Source organism: Dreissena polymorpha, chromosome 11 (genome assembly GCF_020536995.1).
Source record: "Dreissena polymorpha isolate Duluth1 chromosome 11, UMN_Dpol_1.0, whole genome shotgun sequence".
Taxonomy (NCBI): Eukaryota; Metazoa; Mollusca; class Bivalvia; order Myida; family Dreissenidae; genus Dreissena; species Dreissena polymorpha.
The window spans coordinates 81,757,319-81,778,657 of NC_068365.1; the positions used below are offsets into that span (position 1 = coordinate 81,757,319).

The 21,339-nt window shown below is 36.5% G+C and overlaps 1 protein-coding gene across 1 annotated transcript in view; it reads right to left on the minus strand.

Annotated features, from left to right (window-relative positions):
• The window catches only part of LOC127850383 (disintegrin and metalloproteinase domain-containing protein unc-71-like), an 80,447-nt gene that overhangs the window by 48,801 nt on the left and 10,307 nt on the right, over positions 1-21,339 (minus strand). The window contains exon 4 of the mRNA XM_052383376.1: positions 12,037-12,109. Within this exon, the coding sequence (XP_052239336.1) occupies positions 12,037-12,109 (73 nt within the window). The remainder of the gene's footprint in view (positions 1-12,036; positions 12,110-21,339) is intronic.

Genomic DNA, 21,339 nt, shown 5'->3' on the forward strand with positions numbered 1-21,339 from the left:
AGTACACAAGAAAAATAATATACATTGAATAAATCTTTAGTAAAACCGTGTTAGAATCGAAATAATTCGTGTACTTTATACTTTGTTGTTGAATAACTCACGACCGGAAAATTAGATGCGTGGTTTCAAATGCTTCGCTCTCGTAAATCCCTACGCATCTAAACCATCGGACGTGGGTTATTTGACAACAAATTATTTCTTAATTATTTGGTATGTTGTTGTCAGTAGCCAACCTACGCACAGACATTTGTTTGGTTCAGTGCATGTTTGTAAGATATTATCGAATTGACAACAATTTTAAACATCGGTATAGACTTACACAGATTAATAATATTGACAACGATGAAAAAAGTCTGATAAAACAGCACACGCAACAACAATGAAATACCAAATGATAAAACCAGTTGAGAAAACTCATTCCATTTAAAATAAAATGCCTAAGGGAATTTTACTTGCTCATGTATTATACCACCTTCATGAATGGCAAAATCAATGGTATATATTTTAACGTAATTTGTTATGATTTCGGATACACATTTTCGGATACTTTTCCCCATTTATATCCGACCGATTGATGTTGCGGGAAAATATGATCCCTGGCTATACGACTACTTGGGCTTATAAAGGATGACACTTTACAGACATGCATGGCTATACGACTACTTGGGCTTATAAAGGATGACACTTTACACACATGCATGGCTATACGACTACCTGGGCTTATAAAGGATGACACTTTACACACATGCATGGCTTTACGACTACTTGGGCTTATAAAGGATGACACTTTACACACACACATGGCTATACGACTACTTGGGCTTATAAAGGATGACACTTTACACACATGCATGTCTATACGACTACTTTGGCTTATAAAGGATGACACTTTACACACATGCATGGCTTTACGACTACTTGGGCTTATAAAGGATGACACTTTACACACATGCATGGCTATACGACTACTTGGGCCTATAAAGGATGACACTTTACACACATTCATAGTTTTCCCAGAGTGAAGCTCATATATGTACAAAAAAAATATTTGTTTAAACATAACGTGGAAGCCTATTCTATTATTGAGTCAGATCCTCCAACATAACGTGGAAGCCTATTCTATTATTGAGTCAGATCCTCAAACATATAGTGGAAGCCTATTCTATTATTGAGTCAGATCCTCCAACATATAGTGGAAGCCTATTCTATTATTGAGTCAGATCCTCAAACATATAGTGGAAGCCTATTCTATTATTGAGTCAGATCCTCAAACATATAGTGGAAGCCTATTCTATTATTGAGTCAGATCCTCAAACATATAGTGGAAGCCTATTCTATTATTGAGTTAGATCCTCCATCTACTGTCAATAATCATTACATTCCATAAAATTTACAGCATGATAATCAATTTGTTTTTATGATTTTTTATTAAGACTGCAAATCAAACAGACAAAAATAAACAAACAAAAACTTAAATGCAGCCACAACCCAGCCAATCATCCAATGAACATTTTGTCTTAAAGTACTTTATGTTATACCTTAATTAAAAAAAAAGTACCACAATAAAGTGCTCACCAGAATTGGAAGTGCACTATTTGTAGAAGACTTGTCCTGATGTTTCTTTACACTTTGTGACCCATATTAAAAAATAACCTTGATTTTTTCAAGATAAACATGCTAAACATGTTTTATCAAGATCGAGTTCAATATGGCTTCTAGAAATGCAATATAGTTTTCAAAGATTTTACCTAGTAACATATTTTTTGTACACACATGGCCCAGTTTTGCACCTGGCCTAGATAAGTTTTGAACCTGACTTAAAAAAAAATTGAACCTGACCTAGATAAGTTTAGAACCTGACCTAGATAAGTTTAGAACCTGACCTAGATATCGTCAAGATAGTTCTGCAAAAGTTTCATCACCATTTGGTCATAAATGTGACTTCTAGAAACGTTGCAAGGTTAACACATATATGATCACCCATATTTTACGATACTGCGATGCTAATGCATTGCAGCAGATAAATATTATGGTGTTTGTATTTGTAAGAAGTATCTTTTGGGTAAACTAAAATCATAAGAAATAAAACAAATTTCTTGTTTCCTCTTCATATTTCAGCAATTAATTTAAGCATCTTTGATGTTCAAAGCTAGCAAACCGGTAACGGTAATTGCTTTTTTGGCAGTTACAAAAAGTATATACTTGTTCCCCAGATCTAAATTCTGGGAGAACAGGCTGGAAAAACAATCACAAATATCTGTGCTTCATCAATCACTAAAAATTGGCACTGTCATAGCTAATCTGTTTTAAATCTCTTCAAAAGTATTTATCCAACACATATCTTAACAAATGTTCAATTTTTTTGGGGCAATTAAGTTTTATTCCCTCAACCACTTGTCTATTTTATGATAAGAGAATAATAATTTAAAGTTAACAATTTTTGTATCACTTGATCTATCAAGTAATGTAAGTGTGTATTTAAGTGCTAGTGCTAATACCTTCAAATTCTTTAATACATAAAGTAATCAAGTTGATGAGAACTGTAAAGATGCTATACACACAAAATATCAAACAGACACAATACCAGTAAATATCTGAATGTAATAGGCATGCAGGATATAATTATTAGACAAACATAACATTAAACTGCCCCCCCCCCCCCCCATTAGTAAAGGCAAAAAGTAAAACTACTGACCAGTTATAGAAGACAAGAAATATATTTAAAAAAGATAAACGGCGTTGATAGTTCAATGAATGAGATCAATGATAGCGAATGTCTTTTTCTGTGCAGTTCATAGCTGCATCACACGCAGTAAGGGATGTTACGCGGAGTTTTCGCGGCTTATTTTACATTATAACATATTGCTGGTCATAAACCTTTAGATACAAAACAGAAAACCAAAAGAAGAATGGAAGTTAAATTAAAACATACGAGTCAACCGGCCACACGCGAAGTATCCGTATTTATAGGCGCGTTCTTCGAACAAACCTGTTTTAGTGGTTTGTCCGGCATTGCTATATGATTCGATTATTAACAGTTTTGAGAATCATCGCGCTCATGCTTAATACAATAGTCAATATGGTGGAATAATTATTGTTAAATTAATCTAAAATAATATTTATCATTGTATTGTTGAAAACACATTAATAATCTATTATTGACATATCATAATTATATTGCTGAATATCTTCATTTAACATATTTCTGGTCTAAAGAAAATTCCAGATCACCTAGTTCACGGATAGAGTCTTTATTATATAACGATTATTTTACTGGCTGCGAACTCCGGTGATGAACTGTATATAAACTCTGACTTTCACACACTGGCCGCGAATTGACCCGAAACCTCGCTGGTTGAAATGCAATGCATAGCCTTTAGTATAAACGCTTTTGCGCTGGTAATTCTCCGAAAATAAAAGGTGTACGCACAAACTGTATTTATGTCGAGAATTGATTGTAAAACTGTTCTATCTATTGAGCCTTTTCATTAGAGATAATATTGTTTCATGCAGTAAAACAGTGTTACAATAACGCGGATATGTTTCCAATGTTCTGGTGTTATACTCAAATCAGCCAATGGAATAAATGAAGTATATTCATTCGTACCTAGCCGCGGGAAATTTTATTTGAATATTATTGGACACTTACAAAGGTCAGGTCAGGTGAAAAGCTGGCTTAATACAGCTTACGCCGAAAAAACAAATCATCTTACAATGCCAAACTTGACTGCGATGTGAAACAGTATACTACATCAATTACCTTTTTGGTAAGAGGTATTCAATCAATAACAAAACTATGTTCATCAGAATTATCATTTTTACAACAACATTGTTTTTTAATACCACTGGCCCAACCTTTTGTAAAAGGTATTCAATCAATAACAAAAATATGTTCATCAAAGTTATCATTATTACAACAAAATTGGTGTTAAATACCACTGATCCAACCGGATGCAATAATTCCACTCTAAGCTTTATGTAACCCAAAGGGTTGGTGAGAGTTGCAATGCGTCATCTTTTGTCCAAAGGTGCAAAATTTGATCACCACTGAAAATGCTAAGGAACACTGATACTTCAAAAACTTATCAGTCTTTACCGTTTAAAGCTCAAACTCATGCAAATGGTACTATTAAATCAAGAAATAATTGCTTTTTATTTACTTTGTTATTTTTCAGCACGCTCTATCCACGGTTGGGAAACGGTCGCAATGTTGCCGACAAAAAGTGTTGCTACCGGTAAGGTCGCAGTACATCAATCTTTTGCACATCGTAATATTTGATGTAACCTAAGTTGATAACTATGTCGAACAGGTGCCAAATATTTACACTGTTCCAAATTTCAAAATTAAAATGTAAGCAAGATTAGAGTGTTGAAACGTTGTCATGTTTTTAAACCTTAATTACTGATGAGCAGCAAACAGCATAAAACCTGAACAGACTGCGAGTTACTTGCAGGCTGCTCTGGTTTTATGCTGGTTGCAAAAGCCATTTTCATTTTGCTTCTTATGGGGGGAAAGGCTAAACACTAGCACCAGAGCACAAAACTTACTCCAAGAAACATCAAAATAGGAAGATTTAAAACAAGCAATTATGTTTTATTGTTCATAAACCAGATGCCAACTATTATTACATGGTACTGAGGCATTGTTGAGGATGCCAAGCTATCAGGAGGCAAAGACCCATGAAATATCAGAGAGTAGAGTGTGGATTTCAGCATACTTGGGAAAGATTTAGTGGGAAATAACATGGTGGGCTTAATGCATGTGTGTAAAGTGCACTTTCCACTTATATGCATATATTTGTGTAAGTCTCTTCAAAAACAAAAATTTAGTCTCTGCAGAACCTATTTTCCCTGATAAGCCTGTGCAAGTTATAAGTAATATTGCGGCACCCTTCTTTTTCATCCTGGTAAAATATCCCTCACAAAAATGAACTAAAATTGTAACAATGGTGCTATACAGCAAGGAACAACATGGCATTAGGTTCTACATCAGATTGCCTTTCTTCAGTTGCATGTGTTGTTGATAAATGGTGGGTGTAGGCAAACAATTTACAATGAAATCAAAGACACATCATCTGTCTGTTGAACCAAGAATAAAAGAGATAGCTGAAAGGCTCCAGGTCTCCAATATCAAGGAAACATGACTTGAGGGGAAACCTGCAATCACAAGAGCAACAAATAGTCTCTTAGATCACAGCAGGCCTGTTATGTCTGTGTTAGCTGGCAGGGATTATTCCGCTAGGAATTGTGATTGATGATCGCTGGGTATTCAGTGCGGTGCAGCAGGAAAAATACAACAGCATGCTAACTATGAAGTTTGCTGGTTTGATCTCCGAGTTAACAGCATTCCTGATTCTAGCTTTTCAAAGTGTGTTTTGTAATACAGATTGAAAAAGATTGCTTAAAAGATTTTAGCTATTCTTTTGAGATCATTTTTACAGTTTTATTATCCAATTTAGTGGTATGTGCTATTGAAAATATTATTTGATTAGTTTAAACCTATTTATTTCAGCTTGATTGCATCAACAGCCAAAGGCTAATTGAAATACTTTCAAGTTTATTTCCTGGGTAGAACCAGTACTTGTTGTCTTTGAGGGAGATCTAAAAAACACTCTCAACAGTGGGATTGAACCCTTGACCTCCCCATGGCTAGGCTGACACCATATCTGCTACACCATTGAACCCATGACCTCCCTGTGGCTAGGCTGACACCATATCTGCTACACCATTTCATCCTCATGAATGCTATTAAATAATCTTTGTAATAGTATTTAATTTTTAAATTATCTTAAGAATTTTAGTTCAGAACAAACAAAAAATCTTCATTTATTGTTTCGATAGACATTCCAGCAAGTCATCCTTGTCTTATGCATATTTCACAAGGTATTAAACCCTAATACTTTGAATTGACAGTTCAAAGGCAGGGATTCCAATCATTTTATGTTAATAGTAATTTAACTGGACCTCCCTTAATGGAAGTACTGTATTATCCCTCTTACAATTGCAATATAGCATGTGTTACGCATTGTAGGTGTATCTTAATTCTTATGGGCTGTATGTTCATTTACAACATTGTTTTTTCTTATACTATAACTACCATAGTTTTGCTGTAAACATTATTTGAGTCGGGCTCTGTGAAAATGGGGTTTATTGCATGTGCGTAAAGTGTCATCCCAGATTAGCCTGTGCAGTCCACACAGGCTAATCAGGGACAACACTTTCCACCTTAATGGGATTTTTGCTAAGAAGAGACTTTCTTTAAACAAAAATATTATAAAAGCGGAAAGTGTCATCCCTGATTAGCCTGAGCTACTTTAAATAAAAAAACAGCAACATAAAATCAGAAAGAATCGTCCCTTATGAGCCTGTTTGTACTGCACAGGCTACTCCGGGATGACACTTTATGCACATCAATTAAACACCGTGTTCCCTGATCAAGGCTCATTTGGTATATTTTTGTATAAGATGTTCTGAGGGTTCTGAGAAAACTGGGCATAATGCACTTGCAGTCCGCACATGCTAATCAGGGATGACACTTTCTGCCTTAATGGGATTTTTGCTCAGAAGAGACTTCATTACACAGCAAGCTTTTTGTAACAATTAGTTTTTTCCCTTAGAACTATTTTGTCAATTAGTTTTTTACAATTTGATCAAAACATACATATATTTCTGGATCAAATTAGCGCTTCATTTTTGGATATTGGTAATTCTCAGCAATTCTTATTCCAATTAAGTCATTATAAATTCACGCTGACAATGGTTGTTTTTGGATATAAGTACTTATTGTGCATTGACAAATGGATGATGGAGTCATTTGTTTGAACCAGTTTCAACACTCCTGCCTTTCAGTCTCAGAGCTCACCTACATTGCCAAACCCTCTCCATCAACAACAAACCAGTAGAAATCACAATGTTGTTAGTTTTTGAGACACGGAATCGCAGCAGTGTTTTGAGCCTAGTATTTGAGAATCTGTCACCACCTGCGCTATTTAATGTGATAGTATACTCTTTACAATGTCTTTTCCTGGGGGTTTGGGTCTCGTAATGATTTGTAAAATATTGGGCGCGCACGCCGTTTATGAAAGTTTCCAAACCCGACCGAGTTTAACAGAGAAGCTTTTCCCGAACTTATTTCGGCGGAAGTAACTTTATATTTACACCAGCCTAAAACGGTGTCTATATGAACTAACTGAAAATATTACAGCCGCACTTAAAGGTTACAATACACTAATTATCATTAAACGCGGTACAGCGGAAAACAGAATAACTTAAACGACAAAGAATAGATTTTAATTTGTTTTCCATTTGCACTATCGTTTTCTGTACGATTGATTTTTAATTTCAATTTGTTTTCTGTAGAATACAAATCGTAAAAACGATAAAACAAACCTTATCTGTTGCCCTGGACTGCACAGACTAATCTGGAATGAGCTTTTACGCACATGCATTATGCCCAGTTTTCTCAGAACATGATTCATTTTAACAAAATTAATGCAATTCTAACAAGAAATATCTTTAAAAAAGATATACGGCGTTGATTGTGGTCGATGTTTATGAACGATCAAAAGTTATCTCTATGAGATAAAAAGTAGCGGATGCCTTTTTTCTGCGCAGTTCTTAGCTACATCATAAGCAAATCAATTACGGGGTGTTGCGCCAGATTTCGTGGCTTATTTTGCTTTATGTGATATTATTACTCAGATATCTATATTTACATAATAGTAAAACACAAGAAACATGAAAATAAACGAGTGCATATAGGTCAGCCGGCAATACTCGAATCTTATTTAATTGCATAATTATAGTATAGTGAATTATTGTGCTCTTGCTTAATAAACTGGTCTAAATGGATAAATATTTCTAGTTAATTTTATCAAAATTGGCCCTTATCATGGTTGAAACCATATTAAAAATCGATGATTGACATACCACAATAATATTGCCGAATATCTTTATTTAGTATCTCTCTGATCAAAACAGACTTCAAGTGCACAAAGTTTACGAGACGGCGTTTATATAAAGATTTCTGCAACTGACCGCAAACTGACCTTGATACCTTGCGGATTGGAATGCAATGCATTATAGTCACTACGTTATTGTCAGTAAGACCGGTGTAACACAATGATCGCAACCCCTTCTGCGAACTCCGGTGATGAACTGTATATAAACTCTGACTTTCACAAATGGCCGCGACTTGACCCGAAACCTCGCGGGTTGAAATGCAATGCAAGTAAGTACTAAATATGACAACATAGCCTTTAGTATAAACGCTTTTGCGCTGGTAATTCTCTGAAAATAAAAGGTGAACGCACAAACTGTATTTATGCCGAAAATTGATTGAAAAACTGTTCTATCTATTGAGCCTTTTCATTAGAGATAAAATTGTTTCATGCAGAAAAACAGTGTTACAAAGACGCGGATATGTTTCCAATGTTCTGGTGTTATACTCAAATCAGCCAATGGAATAAATGAAGTGTATTCATTCGTACCTAGCCGCGGGAAATTTTATTTGAGTATTATTGGACACTTACAAAGGTCAAGTCAGGGTGAAAAGCTGGCTTAATACAGCTTACGCCGAAAAAGAAGAGGCAAAATCGTTTTTCTGAAATTTGTCTGAATCATGAATACCTTGTAGCTACCACAAATCTTGACTATTCCATTACATTCTGTGAGTGAAAAGCTCTATTAATAAGGCTTGGCTTAAGAGCTAATTTTCTTTGCTCATCCACATAACCAAAATGACTCCTAGTCCTAGGTATTAAAATCCATGTGTTTGAAATTAACAATACTTCTTCTTTCATCTCATTCATTCTCAATATTTTGTATATAGTGCATTTGTATAAAGCAAGAGAGCCTATACTGTGAAACCATTTGATTTTGTCGGCATGAAATATTGTCTTTTATCAAAAAATGACTATTTTGTTGGCACTGCTGTTCGCGGATTTCTAGTCTGTTCAGGCTTTATGATGTTTGCTGCTCATCAGTATCTAAAGGTTGGAAATGAAGCCTTTAAAACATGATTCTATTAAAAAATAATTAATTTTATTAGATTTTCTAATGGACTACAAATGCATCAAAGTGCGTTTATAAGGGGTTAAGGTTTAAATTCGTCAATCAGCCTACTGATGAAATAACCCAAAATTAATGTCTGGCGAGTTATAATGGTGTCAGAGTATGCCCCGGGTATAATGGTGTCAGAGTATGCCCCGGGTATAATGGTGTCAGAGTATGCCCCAGGTATAATGGTGTCAGAGTATGCCCCGGGTATAATGGTGTCGGAGTATGCCCCGGGTGTAATGGTGTCAGAGTATGCCCCGGGTATAATGGTGTCAGAGTATGCCACGGGTATAATGGTGTCAGAGTATTCCCTGGGTCTTTCACCAGAGACATGAGAAGCAAAATTGGTAAGGTTAGGAAAATATCAATTAAAAGAATCGATGTGTACTTTAAAACATGAGTTGAGTGTTTATTATAATAATTAAGAAATCATATAAAGTTGTATATCAGATAATCATTGATTTAGAGTATCAATATTTTTATGGACAGTCATGGGTGAAACATTATTGGAAATACATTACGGGAACCGTGTACTTAAACAAACGCCACTCGCCGCGGTGTTCATCTCACTGTGTTCGTTTACCAAATGAGGTGTTCAGATCAAATATCGCGGGGGCCGTTTTCCATAAGGCGAAAACCGTAAATCACCGCGGACCCATAATACCTACCACGGTGTTCATCGTGTTCTCTAAAAATAAAAAAATTGAACATTAACGTATATGTTTGAACTTTCTATTTAAAGATTTGATGAAATAAGCGTCCAATCGGGACAAGGATATTCCAACATACGCAAATCACTTAACGTTGTAAGCGCGCATCGTGTACAGTTCATGTTCTGTTAAAAATTGTAGCCGTAAATAAATACATGTATATGCCCATGATATTTTCGTGTCCAGTTTTTGTCTTGACAAAAAGCGCGCAAAAATAGGCGTGGTGTATTAATTAATACACAAAAAACTGCGAAGAGCAGACAACAATCAACATTGTAAAAGCTTCGTACCTCTAGTGAATTTAAGTATCAGGGTATCTCGCAAATTATTTGGAATTGACATTCCCTCAGCCAAAAATAAAAGGCAACAAGGGACAAAATTGTCACAAAACCAGGTTTTCATTGTGAAGAAAAAATCTGATAAAGGGAGAAAACTCAAACTGAACTTTTGAAAAGAACAAACAAAATTAACCCCCTTTGTAAGTTTGTTTTTAAAAAAAATCTATTTTTAGTCGTGGCGACCTTGACATTGGAGATATTGACGTGATTCTTTCGTGCGACACACCGTCCCATGATGGTGAACAAATGTGCCAAATGATTTTAAAATCTCACAATGAATGACATAGTTATGGCCAGGACAAGCTCATTTATGGCCATTTTTGACCTTTGAACTCAAAGTGTGACCTTGACCTTGGAGATATCGACGTAATTATTTCGCGCGACACACCGTCCAATGATGGTGAACAAATGTGCCAAATGATTTTAAAATCTGACAATGAACAACATAGTTATGGCCCGGACAAGCTTGTTCCACCCGCCAGCCAGCCAGCCAGCCAGCCAGCCAGCCAGCCAGCCAGCCAGCCAGCCAGCCAGCCAGCCAGCCAGCCAGCCAGCCAGCCAGCCCGCCCGCATTCGCCAATCTAATAACCAGTTTTTTCCTTCGGAAAACCTGGTTAATAAAAATGCTGTGTCATTATCATCTTTGAGTTCGTTCAATATTGCAACAATTATTGTACTGTATATGATTGCACACAAAGTGACGTGTACAGTTCATGAATATTCTTTTACAACGACCAATTAACAGCTTCATCTATATTAAGATTTCATTCAACATGTATAAGTCATTTTCTGAAAATCCGGAGAAAGTTAAAGCGATTTTCGAAAACAAACCAACGTTTTTAAATTTAATTTGTCATAATTATTTATAGTTTGTGTCGTCTATGTACGTTTGTTTGGTTCTTATTTGTTTTAAGCAAATCTTATGAAAATAAATATCATAATTGTTAATGTTTAAAGCATGTCCCGTTTCCAAGATCATATACGAAAATTACTTCGATTAATTACTGACATGTTCAATCATTGTTTTGACAGACGACACGTGCTTATCTAAAGCAGGTATGTGTATTAACAATAATAATACACATACCTGTCTAAAGTTTGTGTTTCGTAATACATAGAATATTGGATTTTGGGTGCTTGATTGGGAAATAAAACAAAGATGCAGTCAGCAGTTTTCTATAGGCCTCTTGTACTGACCAACATAATAATTAATAGTGCACATGCTTACATCTATTTAACATTTAGGGATAAGAAACACGAGTTCTATACACTTCGGAAGAAAGTCATCGCGGTGATCACGGGTGTTCCCGTGTGTTTCCCGTTAACGATAGCGTGCAATCGCAGCGATTTAGGGTGTTCACTAAACACAGCGGTCAGTAGCGTGTCCGCCCCCCGCGAAATGTCACCCATCAGGAAAAGTGAACACTGCGGACAGGCGTTTTTGTTTAAGTGCACGGTGCCTGTTCTGTACCTACTTGCCCATATAAAGTCATTTCTTGTCCCCAGCCTTGTTCTATTTCAGAGTTGCCCATGTACAATATTCTGTATTTCCCAAGTATTTCAAGACAAAGACACATGCCCTGTCAAGTTGACGTTTTTTTAAAGTTTTTTTCCCCAGCTTTTTTGTGTTTTTCATGTGAAAAATGCACTTGCCCTGTCATTCTAGCATTTTAAGAATTGTAAACCTCTGCTAGGAATTGTTCAATAGGGGCATTAAATTGTTATATATCTATTAATTTTTTTAGCTACATATTAGAGTTAGTTATTGCAGTAATAATTATTTCTATTTCCAATGTGAAGGAATTAAAGCATGTGATTGTTAACCTGAGTGATTTGATGACAAGCATTGGAACAAATATTTAATATTTGTCATAATTGATAATTGTTGCATATGAAATTTTACAGTTTGCAGTTGTGTGCACTGCCCTCACCTTGGTTACGATCTCCCTCTGCGACTTCTCATCTTGAAAGTACTTCACCTGGATACCCGCAGAAAACAGCTTACTGAAACACAAACATGGACGGTCATTGGTGAATACAAATGAGCCCCATTCTGTGAAAACAGGGTTTATTCATGTACGTAAAAAGTCATCCTAGATTAGCCTCTGCCTAGGCATAGGCTACTCAGGGACTACACTTCTCTGCCTAGGCATAGGCTACTCAGGGACTACACTTCTCTGCCAAGGCATAGGCTACTCAGGGACTACACTCTGCCTAGGCATAGGCTACTCAGGGACTACACTCTGCCTAGGCATAGGCTACTCAGGGACTACACTTCTCTGCCTAGGCATAGGCTACTCAGGGACTACACTTCTCTGCCAAGGCATAGGCTACTCAGGGACAACACTTCTCTGCCAAGGCATAGGCTACTCAGGGACTACACTCTGCCTAGGCATAGGTTACTCAGGGACTACACTCTGCCTAGGCATAGGCTACTCAGGGACTACACTCTGCCTAGGCATAGGCTACTCAGGGACAACACTTCTCTGCCTAGGCATAGGCTACTCAGGGACTACACTCTGCCTAGGCATAGGCTACTCAGGGACTACACTTCTCTGCCTAGGCATAGGCTACTCAGGGACTACACTTCTCTGCCTAGGCATAGGCTACTCAGGGACTACACTTCTCTGCCTAGGCATAGGCTACTCAGGGACAACACTTCTCTGCCTAGGCATAGGCTACTCAGGGACTACACTCTGCCTAGGCATAGGCTACTCAGGGACTACACTTCTCTGCCTAGGCATAGGCTACTCAGGGACTACACTTCTCTGCCAAGGCATAGGCTACTCAGGGACTACACTCTGCCTAGGCATAGGCTACTCAGGGACTACACTTCTCTGCCTAGGCATAGGCTACTCAGGGACTACACTTCTCTGCCAAGGCATAGGCTACTCAGGGACTACACTCTGCCTAGGCATAGGCTACTCAGGGACTACACTTCTCTGCCTAGGCATAGGCTACTCAGGGACTACACTTCTCTGCCTAGGCATAGGCTACTCAGGGACTACACTCTGCCTAGGCATAGGCTACTCAGGGACTACACTTCTTTGCCAAGGCATAGGCTACTCAGGGACTACACTCTGCCTAGGCATAGGCTACTCAGGGACTACACTCTGCCTAGGCATAGGCTACTCAGGGACTACACTTCTCTGCCAAGGCATAGGCTACTCAGGGACTACACTCTGCCTAGGCATAGGCTACTCAGGGACTACACTTCTCTGCCTAGGCATAGGCTACTCAGGGACTACACTTTTTTACCTAAACTAGATTTTTGCTTAGAGGATTTACTTCTTTTTAACAAAAAGTTCCATTCAAACGCAAAGTGTCATCCCTGCTTAGCCTGTATTGACTGCACAGGCTAGTCTGGAATGACACATTGCGCAAATGCATTAGACCCCGTTTTGCTAGAGCACGGCTTATATCCATGAACTGCATGAATCAACAAGATGTGTTTGTGAAACACAATGTCCCCCTATATGATGTTTGACCTTGTAGGATGACCTTGACATTGTGAAGGATGACCTTGACCTTGACCTTTCACCACTCAAAATGTGCAGCTCCATGAGATACACATGCATGCCAAATATCAAGTTGCTATATTCAATATTGCAAAAGTATTCATAAAATAAGCGATTTGGGCCACATATATTTGATCTCTGACCTTGAAGGATGACCTTGACCTTGACCTGTCACCACTCATAATGTGCAGCTCCATGACATGCACATGCATGCCAAATATCAAGTTGCTATCTTCAATATTGCAAAAGTATTTATAAAATAAGCGATTAGGGCCACATTTATTTGACCTCTGACCTTGAAGGATGACCTTGACCTTGACCTTTCACCACTCAAAATGTGCAGCTCCATGAGATACACATGCATGCCAAATATCAAGTTGCTATCATCAATATTGCAAAAGTATTCATAAAATGAGCGATTTTGGCCACATATATTTGACCTCTGACCTTGAAGGATGACCTTGACCTTTCACCACTCAAAATGTGCAGCTTCATGAGATACACATGCATGCCAAATATGAAGTTGCTATCTTCAATATAGCAAAAGTTATTGAAAAATGTTAAAGTTGGCGCAAACAGACAGACCAACAGACAGACCAACAGACAAGGCAAAAACAATATGTCCCCCACTACTATAGTGGGGGACATAAAAAGGTGCATCATAAATGCATCAATACAATACAATTTCAAATCAAATAACAATATATACTATAGATTTTTCATATTTCTTTTAATGACAACAAGCACATGTCACATATCATAATATACATCACATCACAATTTTCATAGTAATAGAGATATTTTAATACAGCGCATTTTTAACAACATGATGAATGGCATGTAAAATACAAGCATACATTTCATTCACAAAATACATTGTTTTGCTGCTTTACTGCTTGCTGGCATCGACGGCATGAGTGTGATCTGAAAATATAAAAAAATAATACATAGTCAATCTGCATATATACATATAGTTAGACTATAGCATTTCAAAGTAATTTCAAATAAAAATTCCTCTCATCTTCAAAATCTTACCTTTAGACTTTGCATGTTTCGTCACCGAGTCTTTTTTTAGGATACTGCAACCTACAGTGAACGTGTTGGAATTCTGCGCCTTAATGCATAGGTCACAGTACATTGATTTTGATTCATTCTCAAAGCGAAGCCAATTATTATCAACTTTCCATGACTCTTGGAATGCTCTAGTTTTTTGTGTTTTAATTATTGTGTTTGTTTGTTCAGACTCATTTTCGTCGATTTAAGGTTAAAGAAGTCATGTTAGCGACTGTACGGACAAAGTGGTTACTTCCATTTATATAGTAGACGACATACAGTACACTCCACGCGTTTTCCCCAAAAAACGCGCTCCCTCCGCGGGTTTTTTTCTGCTTGCGAGTGTTCACGCGGCGTTGGAAGAGCGAGGTGAACTCGATAAAACGCTCGGCGTTACGCCGCATTCGCTAATTCCCGCGGCGTGTATTACTTTAGGCTAGTCGGTAAATGCTGACACTTTCCGTTCTTATCAGTGATCGCCGCGCAACGCCGCGTTAGCAGTGTGCTACTGGGCATGCCAAAAAATAAAAACATTGTTATAATTAATTGTTTAAACACTGTAGTACATGTATAAAAAAGATAATTGTATAGAAAATTAATACGTATAAAAATTATGTTTTTTAATTCACAGGTACGTCTACAATATGAATTAGTCTTATATAATACATTTGACAAATTAATATTTAAATCATGACACATATGACACAAGAATAAATGTTTCGTAAAATTTTCAAATGAGAATAATAATTCGTAATCCGAAACACACTACGATTTTTAATTGTTAACACGACGTTTACAAATGCTTCCAATATACAGTCATGTATATTTCCAGACAAAAGCGCGCGAAAATTATGCTGCAATGTACAAGGTCAAGGTACAATGTATACTCCTGCAAAGCGTGCGTGTATTGATTTTTTTTTATACAAACTTTGTAGCGCAGAGAACATTGAATTTTCTTGATTTCGGTTAAAAGTTTCTTTGGTATTTATTAACGAAATTATATCGCGAATAAGTTAATATTTCCTCTTTAATAATTTCAAATCGAACACGCCGAATCTTTATCGTTACGGTATTTTAGTAGAGTAATTATTTTAACACTAATTGTATAGTAAACTGATTAAAGAAGACATCTGGGCGGAACTGGATTTTAAGTGTTTGACGTTATGAAAACACGCAAAGATTGTCTACTGACCTATTGTGTAGACTGCTGTCTGCGGTGTTTTGACAAAAGGGATTAACATGTGTGAATGTCACTCTGCCGATTTGGTCCATAATTACTGATAAACATTGTTTAGAATGTCGACGCAACAAGAATACAACTGTGAATATTAAATGCAATTATCATCTCAATAGTTACCACCTTTTAGCAATCAATGGAATAACCTACAGTACACTCCACGCGTTTTCCCCAATTTCCCTCCATACTCCGCGGGTTTCGACCTGGAGGGAGATTAAGAAAATCCCGCTATACGCGGCGTTTGCATGATTTTGGACGCGGCGGTTAACGATCGGCAAAACTGATAAACCGACGCGGCGGCCCTCGGCGGCCCTCGGCGTTGGCAACGCGGGGGAAACTCCGCGTTTTACGAGATAACGATCAATTTAATTTTGTTTGACTTCCTGATTTTCAAATAAAATTACATTTATTACAAGTACATACATGTACATGTAGTATAATATTTACAATTAAAAAAAACAAACAAGATAGATCGATCCCGACGTGGTTGTAGAAGTAGTTGTGGTTGTATAGAAAACTCGTTGATTTACGACACACAAAACGTCGTCTTTTAACTAATACTTACCAATTAATATAAACACAGTTTGCAACATTGTTTTTATTTTGATAATTTAATCCAAAGTTTTCATGTTAGCAGGTGATTTTCTATAATGAACATGTATACAAATGACCAAGGACCCTAAAAATCTCGCAAATCTGTGTGAATTGACAGTTTGACGTAATCAAAGAAAAGCCGCTTCCTGTCTAAAGGCATAACTTACTCAAGTAAACACGTTCAACGAATGCATAAGGAATGGTTTTAATTGTCGGAACAAAGTCTATTCTCTGCTCGCTAATGCATTGATTTTCTCTTTGTTTGTAGGTTATTCCATTGGTTGCTAAAAGGTGGTAACTATTGAGTTGATAATTGCATTTAATATTCACAGTTGTATTCTTGTTGCGTCGACATTCTAAACAATGTTTACCAGTAATTATGGACCAAATCGGCAGAGTGACATTCACACATGTTAATCCCTTTTGTCAAAACACCGAATACAGCAGTCTACACAATAGGTCAGTAGACAAGCTTTGCGTGTTTTCATAACGTCAAACACTTAAAATCCAGTTCCGCCCAGATGTCTTCTGTAATCAGTTTACAGTACAATTAGTGTTGAAATAATTACTCTACTAAAATACCGTAACGATAAAGATTCGGCGTGTTCGATTTGAAATTATTTTAGAGGAAATATCAACTTATTCGCGATATAATTTCGTTAATAAATACCAAAGAAACTTTTAACCGGAATCAACAATGTTCTCTGCGCTACAAAGTTTGTATAAAAAAATTCAATACACGCACGCTTTGCAGGAGTATACATTGTACCTTGACCTTGTACATTGCAGCATAATTTTCGCGCGCTTTTGTCGGGAAATATACATGACTGTATATTGGAAGCATTTGTAAACGTCGTGTTAACAATTAAAAATCGCAGTGTGTTTCGGATTACTAATTATTATTCTCATTTGGAAATTTTACGGAACATTTATTCTTGTGTCGTATGTGTTATGATTTAAATATTAATTTGTCAAATGTATTATATTAGACTAATTCATATTGTAGACGTACCTGTGAATTAAAAAACATAATTTTTATACGTATTAATTTTCTATACAATTATCTTTTTATACATGTACTACAGTATTTAAACAATTTATTATAACAATGTTTTTATTTTTTGGCATGCCCAGTAGCACACTGCTAACGCGGCGTTGCGCGGCGATCACTGATAAGAACGGAAGGTGTCTGCATTTACCGACTAGTCTAAAGTAATACACGCCGCGGGAATTAGCGAACGCGGCGTAACGCCGAGCGTTTTATCGAGTTCACCTAGCTCTTCCAACGCCGCGTGAACACTCGCTAGCAGAAAAAACCCGCGGAGGGAGCGCGTTTTTTGGGGAAAACGCGTGGAGTGTACTGTACAAACAAAGAGAAAGTCAATACATTAGCGAGCAGAGAATTGACTTTGTTCCGACAATTAAAACCATTCCTTATGCATTCGTTGAACGTGTTTACTTGAGTAAGTTATTCCTGTAGACAGGAAGCGGCTTTTCTTTGATTACGTCAAACTGTCAATTCACACAGATTTGCGAGATCATTTGTATAATGTTCAGTATAGAAAATCACCTGCTAACATGAAAACTTTGGATTAAATTATCAAAATAAAAACAATGTTGCAAACTGTGTATATATATTAATTGGTAAGTATTAGTTAAAAGACGACGTTTTGTGTGTCGTAAATCAACGAGTTTTCTATACAACAACAACTACTTCTACAACCACGTCGGGATCGATCTATCTTGGTTGTTATTTTTAATTGTAAATATTATACTACATGTACATGTATGTACTTGTAAAAAATGTAATTTTATTTGAAAATCAGGAAGTCAAACAAAATTAAATTGATCGTTATCTCGTAAAACGCGGAGTTTCCCCCGCGTTGCCAACGCCGAGGGCCGCCGCTTCGGCTTATCAGTTTTGCCGATCGTTAACCGCCGCGTCCAAAATCATGCAAACGCCGCGTATAGCGGGATTTTCTTAATCTCCCTCCAGGTCGAAACCCGCGGAGTATGGAGGGAAATTGGGGAAAACGCGTGAAGTGTACTGTAAATTAGTCTTCCTATGCGTTACAAAATTCATAACTTTAATTAAATTTTAATTGCAATTAAACCGCGCGTGTTTTTCACGTTTTCCTTTGATTAAAATACGCCGCTGTTAGTTATCATAGTGTGTGAGTAAAACGATCAAATTAATTAATTAACACCTTTTCATTTCAATCGAAAATCAGCAGAAAGTTGTAACATCAACGACATAGAACTAATTACTTAATTATAACTCTTTAATTTAGATCGATAGTCAGCTTGGAAATAATTAATTTATTGTCACGCTTATTTTAATTTTTAATCTTATAATACGACATTTGCGACCATCCGCTATTTTGTTTGCAGACGACAATATTAACTGTGTATTCATAGCTCCACCCATTTTTACGTTTCATTCGACAACGTCATTTCATGTGTAAGCCAGCTCAGTTTTGATTGGCCAGCTACCATGTGCACTTCAATAACAATAAGGTCAAGCGATGTCTCGATACAGGTGCAGACCGGTTTTCGTTCACTGTTCAAATTGCGAATACTTTCATTGAAACAAAGAGAAAAATATAGAAAACCAGTTTCGGGTTTAAATGGCGGCTGTTTTCAATGAAATTTTACGAGATTTTAGCATTTTCGCAAATCTGATTTTTCTTGAGCCAAATTCTCAATATTTTCGCAAATGGCTCAAGTGGCGAACGACAGCGCGAGCCCTGTATCATCCCCAATTTATGTTTTCCAAAAAGTTAATTCCTTGTTTCATAAGCATCTTGTTATGAAATGTTCAAATTTTCCTTAGAAAATAATTCAACCAACAACAACAACAAACATGGGTTAATATACATGTAGTATTAAAAAATTATATCTTAAGGTCCTCTTTTACTACTGTAACAGCTGTTCTCAGATGTTCTATTGGGGGCTTAAGATAACCAAACTGTTCACTATGACCATAAGTTGGGCAACAAATTATGGAAAGTTAGCTGGCACAGATGGGGAGGCTTTGTTTGCCACTCTGTGAAATGATGCAACTGCCATGCACAACAAGAAAATAATCAATATGTCTGTACACTTCGAAAATCAAAGTGGTTACAGACTGCACACTGATGATTTAATGTTTGAAGAAGCGAACAACAGTATGGTTGAATGGTTGTCAAATGTAGAATTTGGGGAGAAGCTGTAATTGTTGTATGTACTCAACATTTACCTATCAGATATTATAGTTCATTTATAAGCCTGTCATGGCTGTGAAGCACGTGGTTCATAGATTGTCCCAATCAGTCCAACATGACATAATATGGTGTGTCATCAGCCTGTGAAACCATACATGTAGCACATCATGCCCAGGCAACCATAGCAGGCTACCGGTACCCACTATTTATGTCACATCAGGGCTTAGATCTGTCTGTGTTGATTTTGAAGATTAACTCTTAATGCTGCATTTCTTGCTCAGATAAAATCTCTGTTTTTCTTGATTTATTTAGACAATTTTAATCACATTGTGTTCTTATCTCAAGATTTGTTGCCTATGTTTTAATAAAGTGTTAGCAAACAGAGAAATCATTACAGGTATCGAGATGAAGTGGGGATTAGAAATTAGGGGATAATGCTACATTTTAATTAGATTCAAGTACACATAAGTGGGCCTTCAAAATGGAAATCTCTGGAAATCGAAGTATGCAACAAACATTTCAACTGACAAAGTATTGTACACACACAACAGGGAGAAACTGTTTCATAACAGGCAACTCTGAAATGTTCAAATCCATATGTTTGGTATTTTGCCAAGACTCTTAAGTCTTGGGGGAAGAATTACCTCATAAACTCTCAGACAAACGCCTGGAAAACATATTACCAATAAAAACTCTGGCTTCGCTCATTTTTTAAACAATATCTTCTCCCAAAAATTCCAAATAACTTGCTTGTAAAATATGAAGAGCTCTTGTGTGTATTAGGACTTCCTCCATCATTCAATCAGTCTCAGACATTTAGTATATTATAACCTCAACCCAGTGAAAGGGCATTTATGTAATTGTTAATTGTCTTCCATTATTTTTAAACAAAACACTTAAATAAAAGAGTGTTTTTTAATTTCAAGCATTATTTGTTGTTATCATGTTAGAAATATTGAATGCAGTTTAATCAAATAATCAAAGATAAAAGTATCAATAGAAAGTTAATGTAATTATTCAGGTATATGACTCACAATAGATCTAGCAAAAGTCGAGAAATCAATATCAATTATTTAGTGTTCATGACTTTCATTCTATGATCACAATAATAACACACATATCGTGGCATACATGTATTAAACCAATTAATGAAAAACTGAAAAACATGAAAGTGACAGAAGAAAACCTGTTAACTTGAAAATGAAAGGGAATGGGAATATTCTACTTAAAAGAAAATAAGTGACAAATAATTGAAGTATCTAATTTCTTTTTAAGTTTACAGCAAGTGCATAATTTCTGTGTAATTGAAACAGGATAATTACTAGATAGGGCTCACCTTGCAAAATTTGATATCTCAATGTTTGACAAGAGTGTTTACTTGGGTAAAAGACTGCACATACATGTACAAGACAATGTGCATTCAACTAAAGTGCGATTACAGAACATCAAAGAAATCCTATTGTATCAATTGCATGTTTAACACATAAAATAAAGTGCACCTTAAAAAGCATTATAAACGAAATTACAGGATAAGGCAAGGTAATGGAGTATTTGACAAATATTTAAAATGCCCTTTCCACACTCCAAATTCACACAGATCTGTGAATACTCAACACCTTCTTAAAATGA